Source organism: Gymnoscopelus microlampas, assembly GCF_963454915.1.
Source record: "Gymnoscopelus microlampas genome assembly, chromosome: 8".
Lineage (NCBI taxonomy): Eukaryota > Metazoa > Chordata > Actinopteri > Myctophiformes > Myctophidae > Gymnoscopelus > Gymnoscopelus microlampas.
The window spans coordinates 54,417,836-54,441,771 of record NC_139945.1 but is presented as its reverse complement, the minus strand read 5'-3'; the positions used below and the strand labels follow the sequence as shown (position 1 = coordinate 54,441,771).

The 23,936-nt window shown below is 43.2% G+C and overlaps 1 protein-coding gene across 1 annotated transcript in view; it reads left to right on the top strand.

Moving 5' to 3' along the window:
* The window catches only part of LOC311050651 (uncharacterized protein), a gene marked incomplete at its 3' end in the record, with an annotated part of 141,064 nt that overhangs the window by 20,496 nt on the left and 96,632 nt on the right, over positions 1-23,936 (top strand). The window contains exon 2 of the mRNA XM_084064737.1: positions 18,987-19,063. Coding sequence (XP_083920863.1) covers positions 18,987-19,063 — 77 coding nt within the window. The remainder of the gene's footprint in view (positions 1-18,986; positions 19,064-23,936) is intronic.

The following is a 23,936-nucleotide window of genomic DNA, read 5'->3' as shown; positions in this document are numbered from 1 at the left end:
CATTAATTTTACAAACAAGTTATAAATTATTATAACACCAAGCAACCACCTGCAAGAGCGCACACTCCGAACATACCGCAATGAATTGGAGTTGAGCGCAGCGCGCACCTGTAAAATCTCTGTGTAAAATCCTCACAGTGGAGGCTGTTGCTGCGTCAGGAGCGGTGTTGCCAGAACTTGCGAGAGAAATAAGCAACCAGGTCTATGAAAACAAGCCCAAAAGAAGCGACTATAAAAGGCCACACGAGCACTTCAAAGCTATATGTCGTCCATTAAATAATGTGCATATTTATATATGTTGGCTATTTGAAAATAGACGATCTACAAGCTCACAACTGTTCTACCATTATTTACAGCAACTTCAGAAAAATAAGCCCAATGTGGCTTATAATAATCAGACCAGGCAACACTGCAGACAGGGAGATACTAGATAGGAGAGTATATATTGGGGATAAATAATGGGTAGCGCAGTCTTCTCTTTTAGGTCAAATAAAATGAGGCTTTTTATTTAAAGAGTAGCCTACGGGGTATAAATATAATTTTATAGGGCTTCTTTATAGTTCTTTGTAGACTATAATGAGTCTTTACTGTCTAGTCAATTAAACTCATGCCATGTCTATCTAAATGAGTGTCAGCCAGGAATGTCAAAATGTCAAAAAGAGATTTTATTTGCCACTTTGACCACACATGGATGGAGTTTAGATCTCATATGGACGGTTGTGTTATTTAAAATGAGCTTAGTTGGTTGTCGAACAATCAAAATGGTAGGCCTACTGTAGGTCAAGATGCATTTTGCTTAAAAGTAATCCAAAAGTAACTGAAAGTAACTAGTAGTTACTTTTTAAATGGAGTAATCGGGATTACGTTACTGACTACATTTTTTAGCAAGTAACTTGTAACTGTAGGGGATTCCTTTTTAAAAGTAACCCCAACCCTGCATACAGTATGAAAGTGGCTGAGATGACTCTGCGAGGAGTTGTACGCTACAGCCAATGAGAGCACATTCCAGCCACCGTGGCTATGGAGGGTCGTTGGACCTAACCACAACAAACAGTCCCTACCGTAATATTACCGTCCAGTCCTGTATTAAGTTAAACATTATAAAACAAAATGAGAGAGTGAGCGAGCGTGCGTGCTCGAGGGGGGGCTGTTTATTTTAGAGCAATTGTACAGAGAGAGAGAGACTGAGAGCGAGTGCCTGTGTCTGTGTGTGCAGCCACAGCGTGTATCAGCCCAACAAAACCGACTATAAGCACTTTAAACCTAAATACAAATACATTGGATATTTGAAAAGTAGCCAATCGACAAGCTCACGTTGTAGATCGGCTATCAAAGAAAAATCTTGAAAATTATGGAATATTTTCCAAATCCACACAGATCTTGTATGGGGGTCTATGGCACAACATATTATTTTCAGAGAGAGAGAGAGAGAGAGAGAGAGAGAGAGAGAGAGAGAGAGAGAGAGAGAGAGAGATAGAGAGAGAGACGCAGATATCACAGGAGACGTTGATTAAAATTAATTGGAATAAAAACAAATGTATGTATTGGGTCTGACCCTGGATAGCATCCTAGTGAACTATCGTACAGTGTGTAATCCCTGGTCGGGGATCAATCTATAGGGTGAAAACCACAACGATATATGACAGCTGATTTCAAGAAATAAACCTGCAGTGTGTAATGTAGTGTAGTGTATAAGTATCACAGGTACGTATTGGGAGCTGATGGTAGCCGTAGCGCTCCACCTCAGCAATCCATCTTCCAGCGGTCTTAACGGATTGTAACAGGATACACTCCCAGGTACGTTCTTGGCTGATACCGACATTTTTCCTTAAAAAAAAAAAAAAAAATCAATTTTCGACACGGCACATTTCAGTGTAACACCACCGGAAGCCGGAACCATTCTTCGCCGGATATTTTCGTTTCCATCCGAGTCCATTCTCAAGCGGACACTAAAATGGCTTTTCTCCGGTTGAAGTTTTTCCTCCTCACTGATCACTGTTTAACATAAACCGTTCTAACTACAACATGGATGCCCCGTTTGACACGTGGTCTCCACTGGTAGACACAGGGAGATCTCCGACATGTTTACAAACAGTGCAGCGCTCATTCTTAAGGATTTTAACGAGGTCTATGGCGACGTGAAAAAAACAAAAACAACAATAAAACGTTGGCACTGGTGAGTACATTATGAGATTAACCTCTGGCGATCAATGTGTTAAGCCTCTCCGACTAACTTACACAGTCTACAACAGTCTCAGTCTCTTTCCAAATGGAAATACTGACCTTTATGAATATGTCACCTAGAACATTGATTCTCAACCTGTGGGTCATAGATGTTATGGAGCTCTGCAAGTCAGGACAGAAACCAAATATTTATGACATCACCCTCCAGCATGTGTTTTGGATCACACTGAATGAGCATTCTTTCTTTCTTTCTGATATATGTAAACGACATGTCATCAGCTTGTGACTGCAACCTGTTCCTGTTCGTGGATGACTCGGCTCTGCTGGTCTCGGACAGGGACAGGCTGCAGGTTGAAAAAGCTCTCAGCTCATCTGGCTCGCTGATAACAAACTATCATTACACCTGGGTAAAACTGAATCCATTCTCTTTGGGTCTAGTTTTAACCTCGCCAAGGCCGAAAGCTACACAATCAAAGTGGGTGATGATGTTATCACAAGAAAAGAGGAAATTACCTACCTGGGTTTTGATTAATTCATTAATTATCATTAAATATGAAATATAAATATGTTCTACTTCATTCCTTCTGACCGCAAGAGGCAGTGTTTTCAACACCTGGATATTCATCGCGCGCTCGCGCATAGGTCGAATATTAATACCAACAAAGTCACTCGTGACCTGTGTACACGCACGCCACCTATATAGGTGCGGTGCACACAGCGATCATCCTCTTTCATCTTTTCGCCTCCAAGAGCGTAGGTCGATTAACTGCAGCTGCGCATAGAGTCTCGCCCTCCAGAGACTGCGTAGTTTGCTTTATATATTGGATTACCCCGTTCATAGGGGCATCGGAAAGAACCGAAAAGGAAGAGAAAAGAAGGACAAAGGAAAAGAAAGGACGCATATAGGGGCCGCCCTGCAGCGGTGACTGGAGCTAGCTTGCTAGCACTGAAGCTAACAACAATAGCAGCGTGAGCTTCCCCGCTCCACCGTTGTTGTTTGTCCTGACACGGATAACGTGGAGCCATAGCTGTACATTGGAGCGACGGTGAGTGCATGTATTGTGCTGTTTACGACAAATAAAGTATAAGGAGGATTAGCGTTGAGGGCGCATCTCGCTCTGCCGCTTTTAAGGGAACACGCCACCACGGCGTGTAGCCCACCGCCATATAGCCTCAGCATAGTGAGTGTTTCCCACTCCGCTACTGCTTGTCGCTGGACGAAAGAAGGGGAAAGTATTAGCGTTGAGAGTGTATCCCATTCTGCCGCTTTGAGGAACCACGTGCGGACCACCGCAATATAGCGTCAGCATTGTGAGTGTTTCCCACTCCGCTACTGCTTGTCGCTGGACGAAAGGAGTGTAATGTAAAGTATTAGCGTTGAGAGTGTATCCCATTCTGCCGCTTTGAGGAACCACGTGCGGACCACCGCAACTTAGCGTCAGCATTGTAAGTGTTTCCCATCCACTGCTGCTTGTCGCTGGACAAAGGGGGAAAAAAAAAAGAGAGCAATGTATGACGGCTGTGACACCTGTAACACATGCTCGGCTGTTCTGGGATCAGAAAATGGCCATGACCTGTGCCCACACTGTCTTGGCGTTGGGCATTGATTGATTGATTGTACTTTATTTGGTAAGACATGAGAACATCAGTACATGGAAGTACAAATTCACAATACAAGGTCTACTAAACTGGGAGACTCATTAGGCTCTGAGCTTGTTTAAGATGGGATCCCATGCACACAAATCATGATGACATGTAAGAGACAGACAGATATACACACTACTATACAGAACGTCATACAATCAGCTTACAGGTTACTGGCATCTGAGGCAAGCCTTGACGGAGTTGGCTGCGGCTGAGGACGACACCGAGATGCCTCCCTCAGGAATGCCAGTCTTGAGCCCTGTAAGGGGTCTTTCTAAGCGCCAGCGCCCATGTACTAGGACCTCAGGCGCCAAGAGGAGACGTCAGGAAGATGATCCGTTGTCCCGCAAAGTGGACACATTGACCTCTGAGTTTGCTCAGTTTAAGGCCCTTCTTCTCAACCTGCAGCCTGGTGCTCCCCGCACCGATGCTGTGGCCCCAGCGCCTCCACTCCAGGTCAGAGATGAGAACTATGGCCATGATACTGTCGATGTTGCTGATCAACATGAGGACGAGGCTATGTCTATTGCAGCCTTGGACTCCCACTTTGAGAGACCGCGGCAGAACCTGATTGCCTGATTAATGTCACATAGGAGGCACTCTCCCCTCGAGTACACGACGGCGATGGAGCCAGATTGACTGGTTAACGTGTCTCATAGAAGGTGTTCTTTCGCCTCGAAGAGACGACCAAAGCGTTAATGAGCGCAGTGGCGGAGAACTGGACTCCATTAAAGTACAAATACCTCGAAATTGTACTTAACTACAGTACTGAGTTCATGTACTTAGTTACTTTACACCACTGTATGAGCCCTCTTCTGTGAATGTTTTGGCTAAGAGTGGTTCTCACTCTAACGCAGACATTCTATCTACCAGACATGTGACGCTTGTTAGCTTGATCGCTGCAGCTAATAAAGAGCGTCCAGAGTGTACTTCGCTCGGTTGTTATTGGACGATATACTGTGTACCTATTACTACATGTACTTGGTGCTATGTTCAGAGAATAACACACTACCGGACAGGTGTGTGCATACATGTCCCAACTCCACTGAGCGCCAAAACACATGTCAAGTAGTAAACACTGCTCAGTACTGACTTAAGCAGCATATTTTGCCCGTGATATAACAAGGGTATGCCAATACTGCCACTGTGTGTGCTTAGCCTGGGTGTGACTCGCTCTGCTGCTATTCGGATTATACTGTTTTGTGCTCGGCAGTAAAATGGAATTATAATACTAGTATGGTGTGTGTTGCTTTGCCATCACTTGGTTATCATACTGTGTGTACTTGACACAGGACATGACACTGTGGCTTGAGTGATTCTCGCTCCTTGCTACGACGACGTTACATATTAGTAACATTGTACTCTGTGTACTGATAATCAATAAGCTTGGTTTATTGGCAATGGATCCCCATTGGCTGCGGCAAAAGGAAAGCCAGCAGCTATTCTTCCTGGGGTCCAAGACAACGGAATACATTAACAAGTACATAGGTACTTGACGCTGTAGCTTGAACGATTCTCGCTCTTTTGCTATGGCTACGTTATCAATAGCACTGAGTGTATCTCGCTCTTCTGTTGTTACCCACTAATACTGTGTGTACCTGGTACTCACTAGCCTACTGCTATTCAACATATGCAGAATAGACGGGTTTCCGAGCGACGTCATCACAGAGCAGAATGCGCAATCTGCGCATGCCTGGGGGAAAGGCGCGTTCGAAAATACAGCCCTGAGCGGCAGTGAGCGCACTGGCCAATACAAACTAATAGGCGAGTGTGCTCCGGTGCGTAATTTCCAAACGCACCCATAGGCTTACCCCCTCCTCTGCGCGGTCATATCCTCTCAATGTTTACAAACATGAAACCCGTCTATATACTGTGAATACTTGATATCATCGCTTGAGTGTATGTCACTTTGCTGCTATCCAGATAATACCATGTGCTTGGTAGTGCAATGTTCTTAAATAATTCTATATGAGGATTGAAGTGTGTTTCGCCACTTCTTGACTATCATACTGTGTCCTTGACACTGTAGCCTGAATGATTCTCGCTTTCGCTACGGCTACGTCATCAGTAGTATTGGGTGTCTCACTCAGTTGTTGCCCATGGATTATTGCAACAATTGCTGGTCCCCTCTGGTCCCAGAAGAGAAGGTCCATTACTTGGGCCAGTCATGTCCTGACTAGGGTGCCTGACACAGGCTATGGCTGTGAATGTTTGGCTAATCGGTCAGCCAAGGGGAGTACAGCCCAATATGGCCTAGACCTAAGGCTAGTGGTTGATGCCAACATTGCTTACTTTACTTGCATTACCTTACTGTAAGTCGATCCAGATTAAGAGCGCCTGCTAAATGCCTAAACGGTAAACATTGCTTCTCTGGTGGTGTCACTAGATGAAGCTGTTTTGCTGGATGACCGTTGCTCATGACATTCCCTCAACTACCTCGTCCTGGCCCTCCGGCATGCGAGTGTTGATGCGCAGACACAGCACCTATCCAGCACCTATCCAGCGCCTATCACTCTAGGCGTTTGCTTACATGATTAGAGAATCGGCAGACTGTCTACTTTCATAATGTCAGTGCCACGTGTGGCTTTTCTAAGAGGCGGCCATAACTGAGTGGTTAGTGGCCCGCATGGGGAGCCAGAGCCTCTGGATGTCCTGGGTTTGATGCCAGGCCAGCAATGGGTCGATGTTTGTCCCTGTCTGAAGCCCCTAATTGCCCCCTGAGCGCCGTAGAATGGCTGCTCAGTGCCAACAGGCCCCACTCTCATGGAGGGGCAGTGAAACACTTCACACTCCGCCTGTCATTCCAGGCCAGACGTTTGGGCCTGCTACCCAACAGGCCTTGCAGCATAGGCACCGTGAACAGGCAGTTCACTTCAATTGGAAGGTTTCTACTTGATCTACTTGATTTACTCATATAAGACCCTAAGACTGCAACAGAATGGTGAGGGTCTCCAGCCAGTGTCGTTAATGCACTGGACCTGCGTGCAGTGCACCTGGCCTTCAGGATGTTTATGCCGTGTTCAATAACACAATATGTCAACAGTCTGTCTTCTGGGGCGCTTGACTCAGTCAGTCTCTGCAGGAGGCTTGGAAGCTCCTTCCGTGGGCCTTGCCTCATCTTGCAAATTTCATAGCAATGCGCTTGTTGGGTGTACAGTCCAGGCTGCGGACATGTTTCCCACTGGAAGCCTCTTGGATCCGATAGCAGTTCAGATCACGTGCATAGGTATGGCAGAGTGGTAGTACTGTTAGCCTTGAGGGCATAACGCGTTGTTGACTGTAGGTCTCCCTTCCGCGACAGACCAGTTCATTAGGGCAAGACGCTCTGGCCTACTGCAGCTTCTCAATGAAGTGCCTTGGCCTCTCCACAGAGACAAGATCTCCTGTAACAGTTTGGGGGGTAGGTGCATGTGGCATCCTCACTCCTAACCTTTGGCTGCGTCATTGACCACTGAAACTCAAAACTATTGTCCGAACATTACTGGATTTTCGTACATCGTACACCAGGGCGTTGCACGCCAGTGTGTGTAAACTGTGCTCTAGTTTGGACAAGGGCCACTGTATAGGTTGGAGCGTTTGCTCTGTGCTTATGCCGCTCTGGGTATTTGCGGATGATGTGAAATAAAGGGTTCAGCCTCTCTACCATTGAGATGCTCTCCGCGTGTGGCCCCCACAGGTTGCATGGGTGCCTTCATGATGCTTGCCTATGGTATTAGAACCTTTGTCCCCAGCCGGTACATCAGGTTGCTCTCAGATGACTATCTGCTAGTACTCTTTGTCCTCACTGCTTCATCTACAAAAGTGAGTAGGTGGGCATCATGCCCTGGCCATTGCAGAGACTGTTAAAGTGGGATTCCGATGGGTCTGAGTTTACCATATGGCCGACCCCTCCTTACGTCCTCAGAGGCTTTCTGCCTTTCATGTCAGCTAGCCTATTGATTTGTTAGTTTGCTCCTCAACCAGGGGTGGAGCAACTGCATTCTAGTACCTGCCTATTGTGTCCCGTCCGGGCTCTGTGGCAGGACATGGCTGTGATGGCTGGAGTTTGGTTGTATTTGTCTGTGACGCAGGGCACAGCTGTGCCTTGGCTTAATGGAGACTTTCATTGCTGCGTTCAGGCACATGTTCGTCTTCAGCGGGCAACTAGGTTTCCCCCAAGGCATTTTTTGACCGGGGGTGTTGCCAGAGCCTCTCCCTCAGTGATACAGGTTTAGAGCAGGCCAGGAGATGCAGCCGAATGGGCTTCATCTTTCATGGGCTTTGCCCGCTCCTACATATAGTCAACCTGGCCGTCTCGCATCCTGTGGCGACGGCTGTGTTGTTGTTGTTTGTTCATTCTATCTGCAAACCGACCTTGGTAAGCGCAGATTCCTCGTGACTATGTTGGTATTAGTCATCCAGGTGTTGAAAACACTGCCTCTGGCGGTCAGAAGGAATGAAGTAGAACGAGAGTTATGCACGAATTCCGGATGACCGCCAGAGTTGACTGTCACTCGGAATCTCATTCTCAACGAAAAGATTTCAGCAGGATGATCGCTGTGTGCACCACACCTACTGTATATAGGTGGCGTGCGTGTACACAGGTCACGAGTGACTTTGTTGGTATTAATATTAGACCTATGCGCGAGCGCGCGATGAATATCCAGGTGTTGAAAACACTGCCTCTGGCGGTCATCCGGAATTCGTAGAACCTTAGTTATATGCATAACTCTCGTTATTTATACACAACTAACCTCTTAAGAACAGATTCTGCTCTCCGCTTGAATCTGTCGGGGGGGTTCGTCATATCGCGTACGCACTGGCCTACAAGTTTCAGATCTTCAGATCAGGAAGCAGAATGCGCTTTACCCAATCAAATGTAGTGGGCGGGATTTACGTGTGTGCCGATCCTTCCCCACTAGAAACAAACCAAAACTAATTTAAAGGGATATTTCACTTTCAAAAAAACTTTGGGTCATTTTATCTTCTACTCAGGCTTTTGTGAGCCCTCTAGACCGTTTTTAAGTTGCTTGATTCATTATTTAGATATTTGATATTCATTTTATCAGACACGCCCCCTTCCTATTCAAACCCATTATAACTTAAAACTCAATTTTTAACATGTTAGATTCATCAAAAACACCTGTCCTTGGTTCTGGTGACTCACCCTGCCCTGCTAATACGCGAAGGGGCCGTGTTTTTTCGATTACTTTTTTCATTTGTTTTTAATATTTTTTTTGAAAATTAAAAAAATTAAATACGATAAAAAAATTAAATAAAATAACTGAAAAAAGTTATCAAAAAAACACGGCCACCTCACGTATTAGGAGGGCAGGGTGAGTCACCAGAACCAAGGACGGGTGTTTTTAATGAATCTAACATGTTTAAAATGGAGTTTGAAGTTATAATGGGTTTGTATAGGAAGGGGGCGTGTCTGATAAAATGAATATTAAATATCTAAATAATGAATCAAGCAACTTAAAAACGGTCTGGAGGGCTCACAAAAGCCTGGGTAGACGATAAAATAACCCAACGTTTTTTTGAAAGTGAAATATCCCTTTAACAATAGCGTCCTCGGAGCAGACAAAACCACAGAAAGATATTCACATTTTAACTTGCTCTTTCATCATAGAAATAAGAGGGCTTATAACCAAAACCATCCATGTTCTCTGGGAGAAGTGGTGTCAGTGTTCCGTGTAGAAATAGTGTTAGTGGGAATGAAAACATAGTTGCACCACCGGAAGTGAAAGGCTGAAGGCAGACCAAAACCCCGGTTTCCTTGCGCACAAGTGCTCCATTTAGCTCCCCCCAGAGCTAAGTGAAAGAGTAAAAAACAGCAGAGGGCGCTGTTTTTCCTTTTCTATTTTGCAATGGGTTCCCAGATTTATTCACAACTAACTTGACTCTTGTCTGTGTCTGTTCGTCAGGTCAAAAAGACCAGCAAAATCAACCATGACAAAGCGCTCCAGAAGGTAACGTTGGCTTTCTTTCTTTCTTTCTTTCTTTCTTTCTTTCTTTCTTTCTTTCTTTCTTTCTTTTTTTTTTTGGTGAACATTTCTCTGATTATCCAGCAGCATGTCTATGAACAGTGACAGTTCTGCCATGTTCTGTTTTTGAGTGGTGCAACCGCTCCTATAAGAGGGTTTAGGACCCATCCGTGGTGAAAGTTTTTCTTTCCGTCGTGAAAATGTGTCTTTCGCTGTGACGCCATGCTATGGAAAACACGCCCATAGGCTAAGCTTTGCAGGACATGCTGTGATTGGCTAGCGAGACACATGATGAAATTAACTTCAAACTTTGCAGACGCGCTGTGATTGGCTAGCGATACGCATGATGAAATTAATAATAATGTAAAAAATGTAAGCACGTCACTTCGCAGGACGTGCTGTGATTGGCTACCGAGATGCATGATGAAATTAATAATAATGTAAAAAATTTAAGCACGTCACTTCGCAGGACGTGCTGTGATTGGCTACCGAGATGCATGATGAAATTAATAATAATGTAAAAAATGTAAGCACGTCACTTCGCAGGACGTGCTGTGATTGGCTACCAAGATGCATGATGAAATTAATAACTCATAAATAGCACCGCTCACTTCACACTGGGTGTGATTTTTTTTTTCCCAGAATACGGATAATCGGGTTTAAGTGGTTAAAGGAGAGAGCCAGACCAAAATATATGTGGATTGTATATGCCTATAATCAGTCACCAACATACCTGATGCAGTAGATTTTTTTTGCCAGACCCAAGGGTCTTTGGGTCTGGCAATTTGTTTTTTTTTCTTCACAAATTGTCTCCATGTAGTGTCCTGTTTGTCACTTATGAGCGGCGGGGGAGCGTTCCTCGCGAAATCTCGCGAGCCGTTCTGTAGGAAAGGCAGCTCATGAGTGACAAACAGTGCACCAGTGCCAGGACACTACATGGAGACGATTTGTGAAAAAAAAAAAAAGGTTTGAGCGACGAAAATAGCCTAATTAGCTTTATGCTATAGGCTCCATTCTAGCTGTGGGAGGGGTCTGCAGAATGGAGAAAAGGGGCTTATATGAAAAAAAATCACACCCAGTGTGAAGTGGGCGGTGTGTGGTCATCACAACATGACTCACTTTAAAAAAAGGATAAATGACTTTTTTTAAAGGAGACACACCATGAATTTAAAAAAAATATTTGATATTTAATATCATATGGTGTATGTCCCTCAAACCATTTTCAAAAGGTTTGAGCCTAAATCAACACTCAGATATACTCATCCCAAGTCAATTCTCTCAGGCTTATAAAGCACTTTCAGCTGCAATACCAAAACGTCCAGTTGGCTAGGGGGGTGCTGTACTGCGGTACTGAGCAATTCTGTCTGTCAAAATACATGGGCAGAAAGTTTGGTGAGGTAAGCAAACTTGCCATTCTGAGATGGCCTGTTCAGACACGCCCATTCTGAAAATCTCTGAAATGAGAATGAATGACTGAATGTTAAAAGAAAATATTTTTTGGGGTACAAGAGACACTGGGGAGCCAAAAAAATACAAAAAAAATAAAAAAAGTGAAATTCATGGTGTGTCTCCTTTAAAGTCCATACTGCTATTCATAGGGCTGCACATGTGTCATGTGTTTCGCTAGCCACTGAATTTGCAAAGTCAGCCAATCACATTACAGTTAGTGGTGATGACACTAGCTGTAATGTGATTGGCTGACTTTGCAAAAGTATCGATTTGCATTAACAATGGAAGGGTTAGGGGGTATACAAATCTTTTGGTTGGTGTCCAAAACTCACTTATAGGGGGCGGCTACACCGCCCCAAAAAATCAACTGCATCAGGTATGTTGGTGACTGATTATAGGCAGATACAATCCACATATATTTTGGTTTGGCTCTCTCCTCTCCTTTAATATCTATATCTATCTATTTATCTATATATCTATATCTATCCACATCTATAGCTATAGCTATATCTCTCTCTCTCTCTCTCTCTCTCTCTCTCTCTCTCTCTCTCTCTCTCTCTCTCTCTCTCTATAAAATATTTGTGTGGGGGAAGGGGGTCAAGTTTATACTATGAAGGGCTACCACATAAATAGTAACTGTAATCTTTCTACATGTACAGTTACAGATATATGATACAATATGATGTCATAATATCATAATAATATGTATTCCTCATTGTTTCTCCCTCCTCTTTCTGTGTCCCTTTGTCTTTTCTATCAATGTCTTTCTCTCAGCATGGACTCCATCACAGCAGACATGAGGAAGTCTCGGCATACATCCCTCAGTCCTGGCACACATACACCGATCTACCGTGACTCCAAAGTCTGCTTAATGTGAGTGTTCATCACACAGCAGAACCAATACAGTCTCTACCTCTACTATACATAGAGATTACCATGATCCATTATGCAACTATAACCCAAAGTAATTGGGTTTAATGCATTACTGCAATGCAGGGATGGGTAGACTGGGCTACAACTTAGGGATGTTCCGATACCATTTTTTTCAGACCGAGTACGAGTACTCAATTTTCAGTACTCGCCGATACCGAGTACCGATACGAGTACTTTATGTTTTTTTTTGAGTAACCACTTATTTTACCCCCCTTTTCTCCAATTTAATTTCATTGTTATGCCTTGTACTTGTACTTGTTATTTTAATAATAATTATTGTTAAAATTGAGTTAATAACTTTCTGTTTACTTGGTTAATAGTAGCTCTGGTCCACCTCATGTCTAAAATACACTTTTTGGCCAGAAAAGAAAATATTCCACCGGAAGGAAACATCTGTTTAATAGAACATTTAAAATACCAGATCTGTAGAGCAGTGGTTCTCAAACGGTTACATGTCAAGGACCCCCAAATTGACACTTATTAGCCCGCGAACCCCCATTTGAAAATATATGCCAGGGACCCCAGAAGAGAAGAATATTACGGCTCTAGCAGTCAATTCCCAACCATTTTAATTTCAAAGACCCCCAGTTTGACATGCATTAGGGCTACGGACCCCCATTTAATGGCATTTCTATCTCATGGGACCCCAATTTATATTGTAAAATCCATGCTAATTTAACTCTGAGAGTGTACAACGGGTCCATTTGGTTCCATTTTTACACTCTCAGAGTTACAGACCCATAAGGGTCCATTTGGTTCATAACTATCCATCATTTAGCTGGGGACCCCCTGGTACTCCCTCAAGGACCCCTGGGGGTCCCCGGACACCACTTGAGAACCAATGCTGTACAGGGCACCAAATACATTTTTTCCTTCTGGTGAAATATTTTATTTTCTGGACAAAAAATGTATTTTAGACATTTTAGTGTCCCCACTAAAGAAAGAAGGCTTTCAACTCCACAACACCATCTTTGTTTTGGTCAGTAGCAAAAGTGTATATATTTTTTTTTTGTACTAAAGACGAGCAGCCTGCGCTACCGTGGGTGTGAGGAGAAAGGAACGACAGTACCATAACGTTAAGGAGAAGTCCTTCTAACGCTAATCAGCTGTCCAGTCCTCTTTCCCTGTATTAGCGCCGACTCATACTCCGAAAAACAGCAGATCTACAAGCTCACAACGGGTCGCGTCTGTGACGCGTTGTGAACTTGTAGATCTGCTGTTTTCAGCGCACGACACCGTCGTGCATAACGAGCATAAATGAGGCTTTTGTCAGATACGCTATGGAGCAGAGTTAGGTTAAGAGGATATTTCTGTAGAAGCAGAATCAAAAATATTTAAATTAGGCAAAATTATTCGGAGGAGTAGAGAGACAGTGTGTTTATACTATAGCTGTACCGTTCCATTCTGACCAGTGTTGCCAAATCCGTTTATTATAAGTGACTTTGGTATTATTTTTCTGTAAAGTAGATTGTACATATTGAGGGGTCCTTCCTCTTGGCATGAAAATGTTTGAGTAAACATAAAACAATATTAAACATTAAAGTTTGACTGACCTGCCCTAGTTGCTTATTTTGGCCTCATTTTTATAGACCTGGCTGCTTGTTTCTCTCCAGCAGAATCTGGCAACACTGCTGGCTACGGCTAATAATAACGCTAGCTCCGTCTGTGAATAACAGAGCCTGCTCCGGTCTGTGAGTGTGAACCATGCTGTCTGACTGGACGGTGGACAGAACTTTCGGTTACAGTAAAATCCATCTAAAAGTACCACCACAAAACTGAAAAGTATCGCGACTATGACCACAAGTTAGAAACTCAAAGTTATTATAACTTTGAGGCACAGCTGTTAACAATGCGATGTTAATACCAGCGGCCGTCATTGTTTTGGTATCGGGTAAAAGTATCGGGAGCTTTACCGAGTACCGATTCGAGTACACAAGTAGCGTATCGGGCCCGAGTACCGATACTGGTATCGGTATCGGAGCAACCCTACTACAACTCACTCTCACACACACACACACACACACACACACACACACACACACACACACACACACACACACACACACACACACACACACATATACTGTCCATAAGTACGTACTGTACGTACGTACTTATGTACATTTCATATTTAGAATCATTGAAGAAACATTTGTTTGATTTCAGAGGACAAGACGGTGGAACAACCTCGTCAAGCAGAGGATCACTAGACTTTGGCTATGGGTCTGGGACAAGCATAGAATCATCATCGTCTGGCTTTGGGTCTGGGACAAGCAGAGGATCATCATCATCTGGCTTTGGGTCTGGGAAAAGCAGAGGATCATCATCCTCTGGCTTTGGGTCTGGGACAAGCAGAAGATCATCATCCTCTGGCTATGGGTCTGGGACAAGGATATCATCATCATACTCTGCAGCAGACATGAGGAAGCCTTGGCATAAAGACAACAAACAGTACCTCGGTGACCGCTGGTTGTGAGTGTTCATCACACAGAAAGCAGAACCAATACAAATTGACTAGGGTTGTCCGATATTGGCTTTTTTACCGATAACCGATATACCGATATTCTCAAACTCTTAATTACCGATACCGATATATGCGGGGATTACTGTGATTAGGGTAAGCTCAAATTTCATATCACACACACCATACAGTAAGAACTCCTGTAAATTATTAAAAAAAAAAAAAAATCAAAAACCGATACCGATATTTTCCGATATCGATTTTTATGCTAATATTGGCCGATAATATCGAACATCCCTAAAATTGACCGCAGACCAGCTGAACAGTTATCACTTTTTGAATGATGAGTTGAATCTAATGTCTGACTTTGTCTCTTTCATTCTCTGTGTGTTGGTGAACAGTGTAAGGGACATGTCAACAGGAGACCCAGCTGAGGACATTAAGATGACTTATGTTCGGAACATAGAGAAGAACATGTATGAGTCAGCTAACACCGAGGTAAGAACCTAATATTCTCTCAATGACATTTATTTACATGTTCTAATGAATACATGAAATACAATGTAACGGTTCCAAACTAATGTCTAACATTTAACTGTTTTATGTCACTCAGTGACATAAAACGATAAAAGAAATGTTCAAAAATGTGTCCAGAATAGGGATGCCAAGTAACCACATGAACCCTAGCATACTTATTCTGAGGTGAACATTCAACGAAAATAGCCGATCTACAAGCTTACAATACATCACAATGCAACCCGTTGTGAGCTTTTAGATCGGCTATTTTCGGCCAACTGATTTGGTTAGGTCCCTTACTTTTCCCCCTCTACACCAAATCTCTTCACTGAAACTAGCAGCTCTACAAGCTCAGTGTGAACTTGTAGAGCTGCTATTTTACACAGAATAGGGAAGCTAAGGTTCATCAGGTTAACAGACACGTGTGGTGTCCCACAGGGGTCTGTTCTTGGACCTCTCCTGTTCTCCATCTACATGCTGGAGCTAGGTCACATCATCCGCAGGCACAAGCTTTGCTTCCACTGTTATGCGGATGACTCGCAAATTTATGTCCCGGTCAAATCCCCAACCAAAGGAAGCTTAGATGGTCTAAGGGCCTGTCTCGCTGACATAAACTCATGGATGTCACAAAACTTCCTCCAGTTGAACTCAGATAAGACTGAGATTGTGCTCTTTGGTCCCCCACATCTCACTAGCCTTTTAAAAGACGACCTGGGCAGCCTGTCCAGTGCTGTAAAACCGGTCGCCAAGAGCCTAGGTGTCTTCTTCGACTCGGATCTCTCATTCAAAGTAAAAAAAACTGTACAATCATGCTTTTACCAACTCAGAACAATTGCAAAAATTAAGTCTGTCCTGTCATCTGTAGATCTAGAGAAACTCATACATGCATTTATAACCTCCCGTCTGGACTACTGCAATGGTCTATACACCTGTTTAAACCACAAAACAATTTCTCGCCTGCAGCTGGTGCAAAATGCAGCTGCCAGGCTTCTGACTAATACAAGAAAACGTGCCCATATCACCCCTGTTTTAGCAACTCTCCACTGGCTTCCTGTTGTTTTTAGAATTGATTTTAAGATATTTTATTAGCTTTTAAGGCCCAAAATGGTCTTGCCCCTAAATACATCACAGATCTGGTGCCTCCCTATGACCCACCCCGTAGCCTAAGATCCTCTGAGGAGGCCCTCCTAATAGTCCCCAAAACAAATTTAGTCACAAAAGGTGATCGGTCTTTTTCTGCCCGAGCACCTACACTATGGAATGCCCTACCTGTGGAAATTAGGAAAGCAAATTCCCTGACATCTTTTAAAACACTTCTAAAAACATACTTATTCAGGAAAGCCTTCCCCTAGATCCCCCTATCAGCCATAACTGTTTTGTGTGTGCTGTCTTTCTATCTAGTACCTATTTTATGTTATATTATTTCTTCCTTATCCATGATCCTTGACTTATTTTAATTACCAGATATGTTTTTACTGCTTATCTGAACTGAATGCTTTTATGTCAAGTCCATAAGACTTTTTAATCTTGTATGCTATGTTTTTACTGTTGTTCAGCACTTTGTAACTTATGTTTTGAAAAGTGCTATATAAATATAAAAATAAAGTTATTATAACAGTGGTCTACTTACATTAAACTGTTCACTTACACCCAGTGATGGAAGAAGTACTCACATTTTTTACTTGAGTAAAACTATCAATACCACCATGTTGAAATACTCTAGAAAAGTAAAATTCCGGTGTTCCAAATTCAAGTGCCAGAGGTTTTCTAAAACAGGGTACATCCAGTGCCACTGATCTTGCCGTTTACGCTGATATGTTTAGAGCTGTAGACGCCTCGACGAGGACCCGGATGTAAACAAAGTGTGCGATGGTTGTGTGTCCCCATCGACTGGAACAATAATATTTCTAACGCGATCCGCCATTGCAGAGTGATCGCCCATCGAAAATGGCTCGTTTTCACCACGGTAAAAAGATATGGAGATATTGCCCTTTTTCGCAAGTTCCTATAATGGGAGTGGACAGGAGGTAGTTTTTTTGGACAGGATTCGCATCCGTCCATTCCATTCTACAGGGTCCGTGGATCATTCCAAAGTTGCGTTAGAGCGCCCCGTGTGGAAAAAAAAATTGCCCTTGCGAGAATTCTCGTTTATGGCACTCGAGGAGTGTATTTACAAACTTTGGCACTAAATGTGTTAAGTACTACAAGTAAAAGTACTCATTATGCAGAATGTCCCATTTTGCAAGTTTCCAAATGTATAAAACTAGAGCCTCTAGCCGCGCACGGGGCTCTAGCGAGGGCTGGCTTATTTTGAGGTACCAAATTCGGGGGATAAAAAATTCCCCAAAAAAAAAGAATACATGGGGGACCCCCAGGGGGTCCGCGGACCCCATGATAGTCTTGGGACCCCCACGAAACATCGCGGACCCATTCGGCAGTTTTTTTTTTTCATGAAGGTGGTTGCTTGTTTCTGGCGTACATCTGGCAACACTGACCTGTCTGCTTGTCTGCCCCCAACGTGGCAACCCAGACTGCCGAGCGGCTGCGTTGAGACACTGGCGTGTTTTAATGTTTTGTGTGGGATGTGCATGACATATTAGCGTGAGTGTGGTGTGATAGAGAGACGTGAGCAAAGTGAAAGCAACGCGGGGGTCGAAGTGGTCGCGTCGCGTGTGTTGTTGTTGTGGGGAGATAGCGACTGTGTGGTGTTGCTTTCGGTTTGGCTCGGCGGTGGTCGGTGGCGGTGCTCACACTAAAGGGAACAAAATGGTGTACCTGTAATGTTGTCCGGCTCGAGGTGTTTCGGTTGTGCTCGGCGGTGGTCAGTGGTGACGCTAGGGAATAACATGGTCGACCCGTAATGTTGTGAGTTTGTGCTGGCCGCAATTAATTATGCTCCGAGGAGGCAAATGTGTGGTGAGCAGTGAAAAGTAGCCTACGCCACCCGTAAATTAATTGCACACGTTGTGGCTTGTGTCGTTAGTGACATGTGATATGTTGTTGTTGTGTTTAGTGCGAAACAATGACACAGGAAAAATGAGGACGGACTTCTCTCCAATGTAATAACATTTGCAAATAATTGTAGTGGAGTAAATGTACAATATTTACATCTGAGATGTACTGGATTAGAAGTAAAAGTATTGAACATTGGAAATACTCCAGTACAGTAAAACATACATCAACATGGCACTTAAGTTCAGTACTTGAGTACATTTAATTTCCATCACTGCCTATACCTAGTGAGGCCCTCTTATTTTTAAGTAAAAGTTTATTCCAACTCTCATTGTCTGTTGATGTGTGAAATACAGGAGGTATACTGGAAACTGATGAGTGAGAAGTGGTCTGAGATGAGGAAGAAGAGATTGATGGGTGAGGTACTAGTCTCTGACTGACTGACTAACACACACACACACACACACACACACACACACACACACACACACACACACACACACACACACACACACACACACACACACAGAATCAGAATCAGAATCAGAATCAGCACAACCACAACCACTTAAACCCTACAGTACAGTATATACTTTGTTGACCGGGGTCCCCCAGGGGTTTGTACTTGGTCCCTTCCTTTCTTCCCTCTACACCAAATCTCTTTGCTGAAAATAGCAGATCTACTGTTTTGACACGTTGTACTGCAACTTGTAGATCGGGTATTTTAACCAGTATGATGTAAGAACAAAATGGCCGCTGTGTGAATATGGTTCAATGAGTTTACAGTGATATTTATGTACAGTCATTAAAACAATGTATCAGACCTCATGTGTTCTATACTCATCATGTGTAATGAATGTGTGTTTGTTGTTCTTCTGTAGAGATGAAACAGTCTGGTCAGATGGAGATGAAGTCCATGGATCAGACATCAACACCTCCCCTTCCTCCTGATGACAAGGTTATTATAGTTTTGCCAATCTGGGAACCCATTCAGTAAAAAAAAAGTAGGGAAAAATAATCTGGGGGCACCACCTCCTTTTTTTGCGTAGAAACAGGAACTCGGCTTGGCTACTCCCGTTTCTTAGTCCACTTCCTCCCGGGTGCTTCTGTGTTTATTCCTACTAACAACAACACCACATGTTTAGGGCAGTGGTGTTGCTGTTAGCAGAATCAGAATCGAGTCTTGATAGATTATAGTTTTACTATAGTTTACATACATGTATATTTATTATTTTAAAGCCTTTAAAGTTTTATTTTTGTGTTTTATTAGTTAAAGTGTTTTAGTTTTTCATATAATATAATATGGAATATTTTGAGGCAAGATTCAAAGTGATCAGAAAAATCCATCTCTCTCTCTCTTTTCTCGCTCTCTTTCTCTCCATCCATCCATCCATCCATCCATCCATCCATCCATCATGGGTGAAGGAGGAAGAGGAGGATGAGGAGGGGGGAGCAGAGGGAGAGACCAAGAAGGTCGAAGGTCAACCTGATGTGAAGATGGAGGAGAAACCAGAGGTGAGATCATTATTAACCCAGAGGTTCTCAACTCGAATGAATGTAATGAAGTATCTGGTAGAATGTAAAACAAGCAGAGTCCTTAAAGCAGAGTCTCTGTAGTCAGACTAAGAGAGAGCAGTTCTAGTGTCAGTAAACACCTGGAATCTCTTTGGAGGCAAACTCTGTTTATTCTGACTCAAAATGACATACAAACACGTCTCCGGGTTAAAGACACCCACCTCATTCCAATACGGACATAACATAGGGAAGAGGTGGGTGTAAAATAGAACAAGGACAGGTAGAAGCACCAATTTGTAACACATTTTGTGTAATTATACTAACTGAACGTTATTTATAATTGATACTGTTACATATAGTAGCGTATTTGCTTGACCAGGCTGACAGAGTCTATTTTCAGTGGAAGTGGAGGAGAGACGGGACAGCAGATCCTTCTGTAGTTTAACGGTGACACAGCAGCAGTGCTCAGGGGCTTTGTGGCTGAGCAGGTCCACTCTATATGCTTCTGTTCTCTACATCCATAGCAGACAGAACAGGGGTGTTGGTCTTGTTTTTGTCTCCTTGGTACCTCTCCTGACTGGCAGGAGGAGAATGAAAACAACCACTGTACTTATAGCTCATTGGCATGAGCAGTCGAAGCCAGGTTGTTGGGCTATAGCTTGGGTGTGCCCCATTCTGCATGTATGGTTGATTGTCTGTGGGCAGGACAGGTGAACATGTTACCCAATATGGCCGGGACAGAGTCGTTGCATAAAGGCTTGTCGGGCCAACTCCTCTTGGTCAATACATGAGAATGCACAATACCTGTGTTGAGACAGTAAACACAAGCCAGTGTTCCTATAAGCTTCCTTTTCTCTCCTCATCCTGGCAGACAGCTGTTCCTTGTTTTCACCCTGAAGTAGCCTATAGGCCGGTCAGAACGCTGAGCTAACACTATATGAGGCACAATCCTCATATTTGAACTTAGTTAATATCTCAGAGCTACGCATCTGAATCTGAACTACAACGTGTAGAATTGTTGTTATTAGGAATTAAAACAAAGACGCACCACCAGCTGAGGGAGAGTCAACGGGCCCACATCTGGTGACAGGGAATTGGGCGATGCCCCCAGAGGAAAATTCAAAGGAACTTTTCGCCCATGGGTTCCCAGATTGGAACATATTTGACCGATAAATGTTCTGAACAAGGTGAAAACTACTGTGAGTGGTTATTAATGCTCATCTCTGTGGCTTTGTGTAGGAGTGCCATCTACTGTCCCTTAACTCCACCACAATAAAAAACTAAAAGTGAAAAATGAAAAGAACAGCTTAAAATCCAAGGTTGTAAAAAGAAGACACACTCTAAACAAGCAATATATATGTTTCCATCAAGCATGGGTGGTGTTGTGTTATGGCACAGTTACTGGCAAGGATTGTTATTACATCGGCAAGGAGTCAGGAATTACACAACAGTCAGTTGGCAGGGAGTGACATTTACATTTTTAAGAACTGGCATTGTAGAAAAGTCTTGGGTTCATTTTTGTTTAATTAATGTCCTTGATTTGATTTTCCTTTTCTCTATTCTATTCTATTCTATTCTATTCTCTTCTATTCTATTCTATTTAGGGAACTATTCCTTTGCATGGTGAGATGGAAGAACATCCTGTTACAGAGTCACTGTCCTCTCCACATCCCTCTCTGGAACGCCAAGATGAAACTGATCTAAGTTCATGCTTCAGTTGTTTGAGGATAGAAGAATCCATCTCTCTGCCTCGTTCTCACAGCTTACCCTCACTGAGCCAAATTCCATGTTTAGAGAACACGACAAGTTTCAAAGCCAAACGGTCCAACAGCGTAAATGATGTTACACTACTGGACAAAACACAAAAATTTACACCTGATATCATTGGTGTAGAAAACAAGGAAAGCTACAGCTTCCACTGCAACCAAGCAGGACTGTTCCAATGCAACGTGACTGACCTGGTGTTTAAGATGAAGACGGAGGGAGATGTGACTTACAGGACAGTCCATTGGGACCGAGGGCTTCTATCCCAGCTTGGCATGAAGAGGCCTGCAGGACCACTGTTTGACATAAAAGGTTCTCAGGGGTCTGTGTGTCAGTTACAATTTCCACATTGTGAGATCCTCTCCATGGGTGGAGGCAAATCCTTGTGTGTTCTCCATGTGATGGATGATGATGGCTTTGAGCTGATCAAACCCCATATGATCACAGAAACTCATGTTATCATAGATGTAGCTGGATTATCTTTATTTGGTATCATCTCGTACGTACAAAAGATGTTGTACGGACCCAGTCCTGTCCAAGCATCGGTGTTACTGTTTTATACACCACCAATCAATGATGATGATCCAAGTTCAATCCTGTATGTGTTGCCGCTGCCTGGGAACGTTACGTGGCATGAAGTGGTGAACAACAGAAGGAGCGTACAAGAGGAGATTTACATTGAAATGCCTCAATGTGAACTAATCCCACAGCAAGAATACACCCTCTCCACTTCCACTCAAGATGACTCCATCATAATTCTACCAAATAAGGCAAAATTTAAAGTTGAAGAATCATCCTACCGCAATTACAATGCAACATTTGTCATTAATTTAGAGGAAAGGTTTAGCCATGTTAGGCTGCTTCTAAGCAACAGTAAAACCTCCATCCCTGTATGGGAAGGTCATGTGAAACTCTCAGCTGCTGCTTTAAGAAAACAACAAGCTCAGCGCACCGTGACTCTTCCAGCAGAAGACAGGCTATTTTCTGTGCGAAGCAGCTTCATTAACAGGGTTTCACTTCCCGTTCTTAACGGTCTCCTGGACAAACTTTTAGAGAGAAGCATTATAACTGACGCTGAGCAGGAGATGGCTGATGGGATGCAGAAGAGAGATGACAAGGCACGTTTTGTCATCGACACAATGAGACGCAAAGGAACTGATGCAAGTTCAAGCATGATACTGATTCTCTGTGATCTGGACACATGCCTCTCTGAACATCTTGGGTTGATGTAAAACTGGACTGTTACTTAAAATACCTTCAGTATGCAGGCAACTTCCTGCTCCTTTTTTTCCTGAAAATGAAAACACAAGTTGGACACATTGGTTGGTTGCAGTTGGATCATTATTTAACTGTTATCTTGTTTTATTACATGATCATCCAGAGCAACTTCAAAGTAAATGAACAATGACAGGTACAATGCCTGAAGGACACTTCAACAGGGTGACTGGTTGTTACATGGACACTCATTGGCTGTTTCAGGATTAAATGCATGTTACATGGACACTCATTGGCTGTTTCAGGATTAAATGCATGTTACATGGACACTCATTGGCTGTTTCAGGATTAAACACATGATGTTACATGGACACTCATTGGCTGTTTCAGGATTAAACACATGATGTTACATGGACACTCATTGGCTGTTTCAGGATTAAACACATGATGTTACATGGACACTCATTGGCTGTTTCAGGATTAAACACATGATGTTACATGGACACTCATTGGCTGTTTCAGGATTAAACACATGATGTTACATGGACACTCATTGGCTGTTTCAGGATTAAACACATGATGTTACATGGACGCTCATTGGCTGTTTCAGGATTAAACACATGATGTTACATGGACGCTCATTGGCTGTTTCAGGGATTAAACACATGATGTTACATGGACACTCGTTGGCTGTTTCAGGATTAAACACATTATGGTACATGGACACTCATTGGCTGTTTCAGGATTAAACACATGATGTTACATGGACACTCATTGGCTGTTTCAGGATTAAACACATGATGTTACATGGACACTCATTGGCTGTTTCAGAATTAAACACATGATGTTACATGGACGCTCATTGGCTGTTTCAGGATTAAACACATGATGTTACATGGACACTCATTGGCTGTTTCAGGATTAAACACATGATGATACATGGACACTCATTGGCTGTTTCAGGATTAAACACATGATGGTACATGGACACTCATTGGCTGTTTAAGGATTAAACACATGATGATACATGGACACTCATTGGCTGTTTCAGGATTAAACACATGATGGTACATGGACACTCATTGGCTGTTTAAGGATTAAACATATGTTTTGTCTATGACCAACATGATGTTTTGACTATGACCTCAGGACACACGGATTTAAGAAATGTATTTTAAAAACTGGGGTTAGGGTTAGGGAAACAGTTTTCCCCAATTTAGAGGGAGTGTAGCGCCCAGGATTACTTAGACAATTGGCACTGGGTGAAAAATTGGGTTAAAAAATCGTGGGATAAAAATGTAGAAAAGAAAACCCTGTATTTGCTCTCCTTTTTCTGT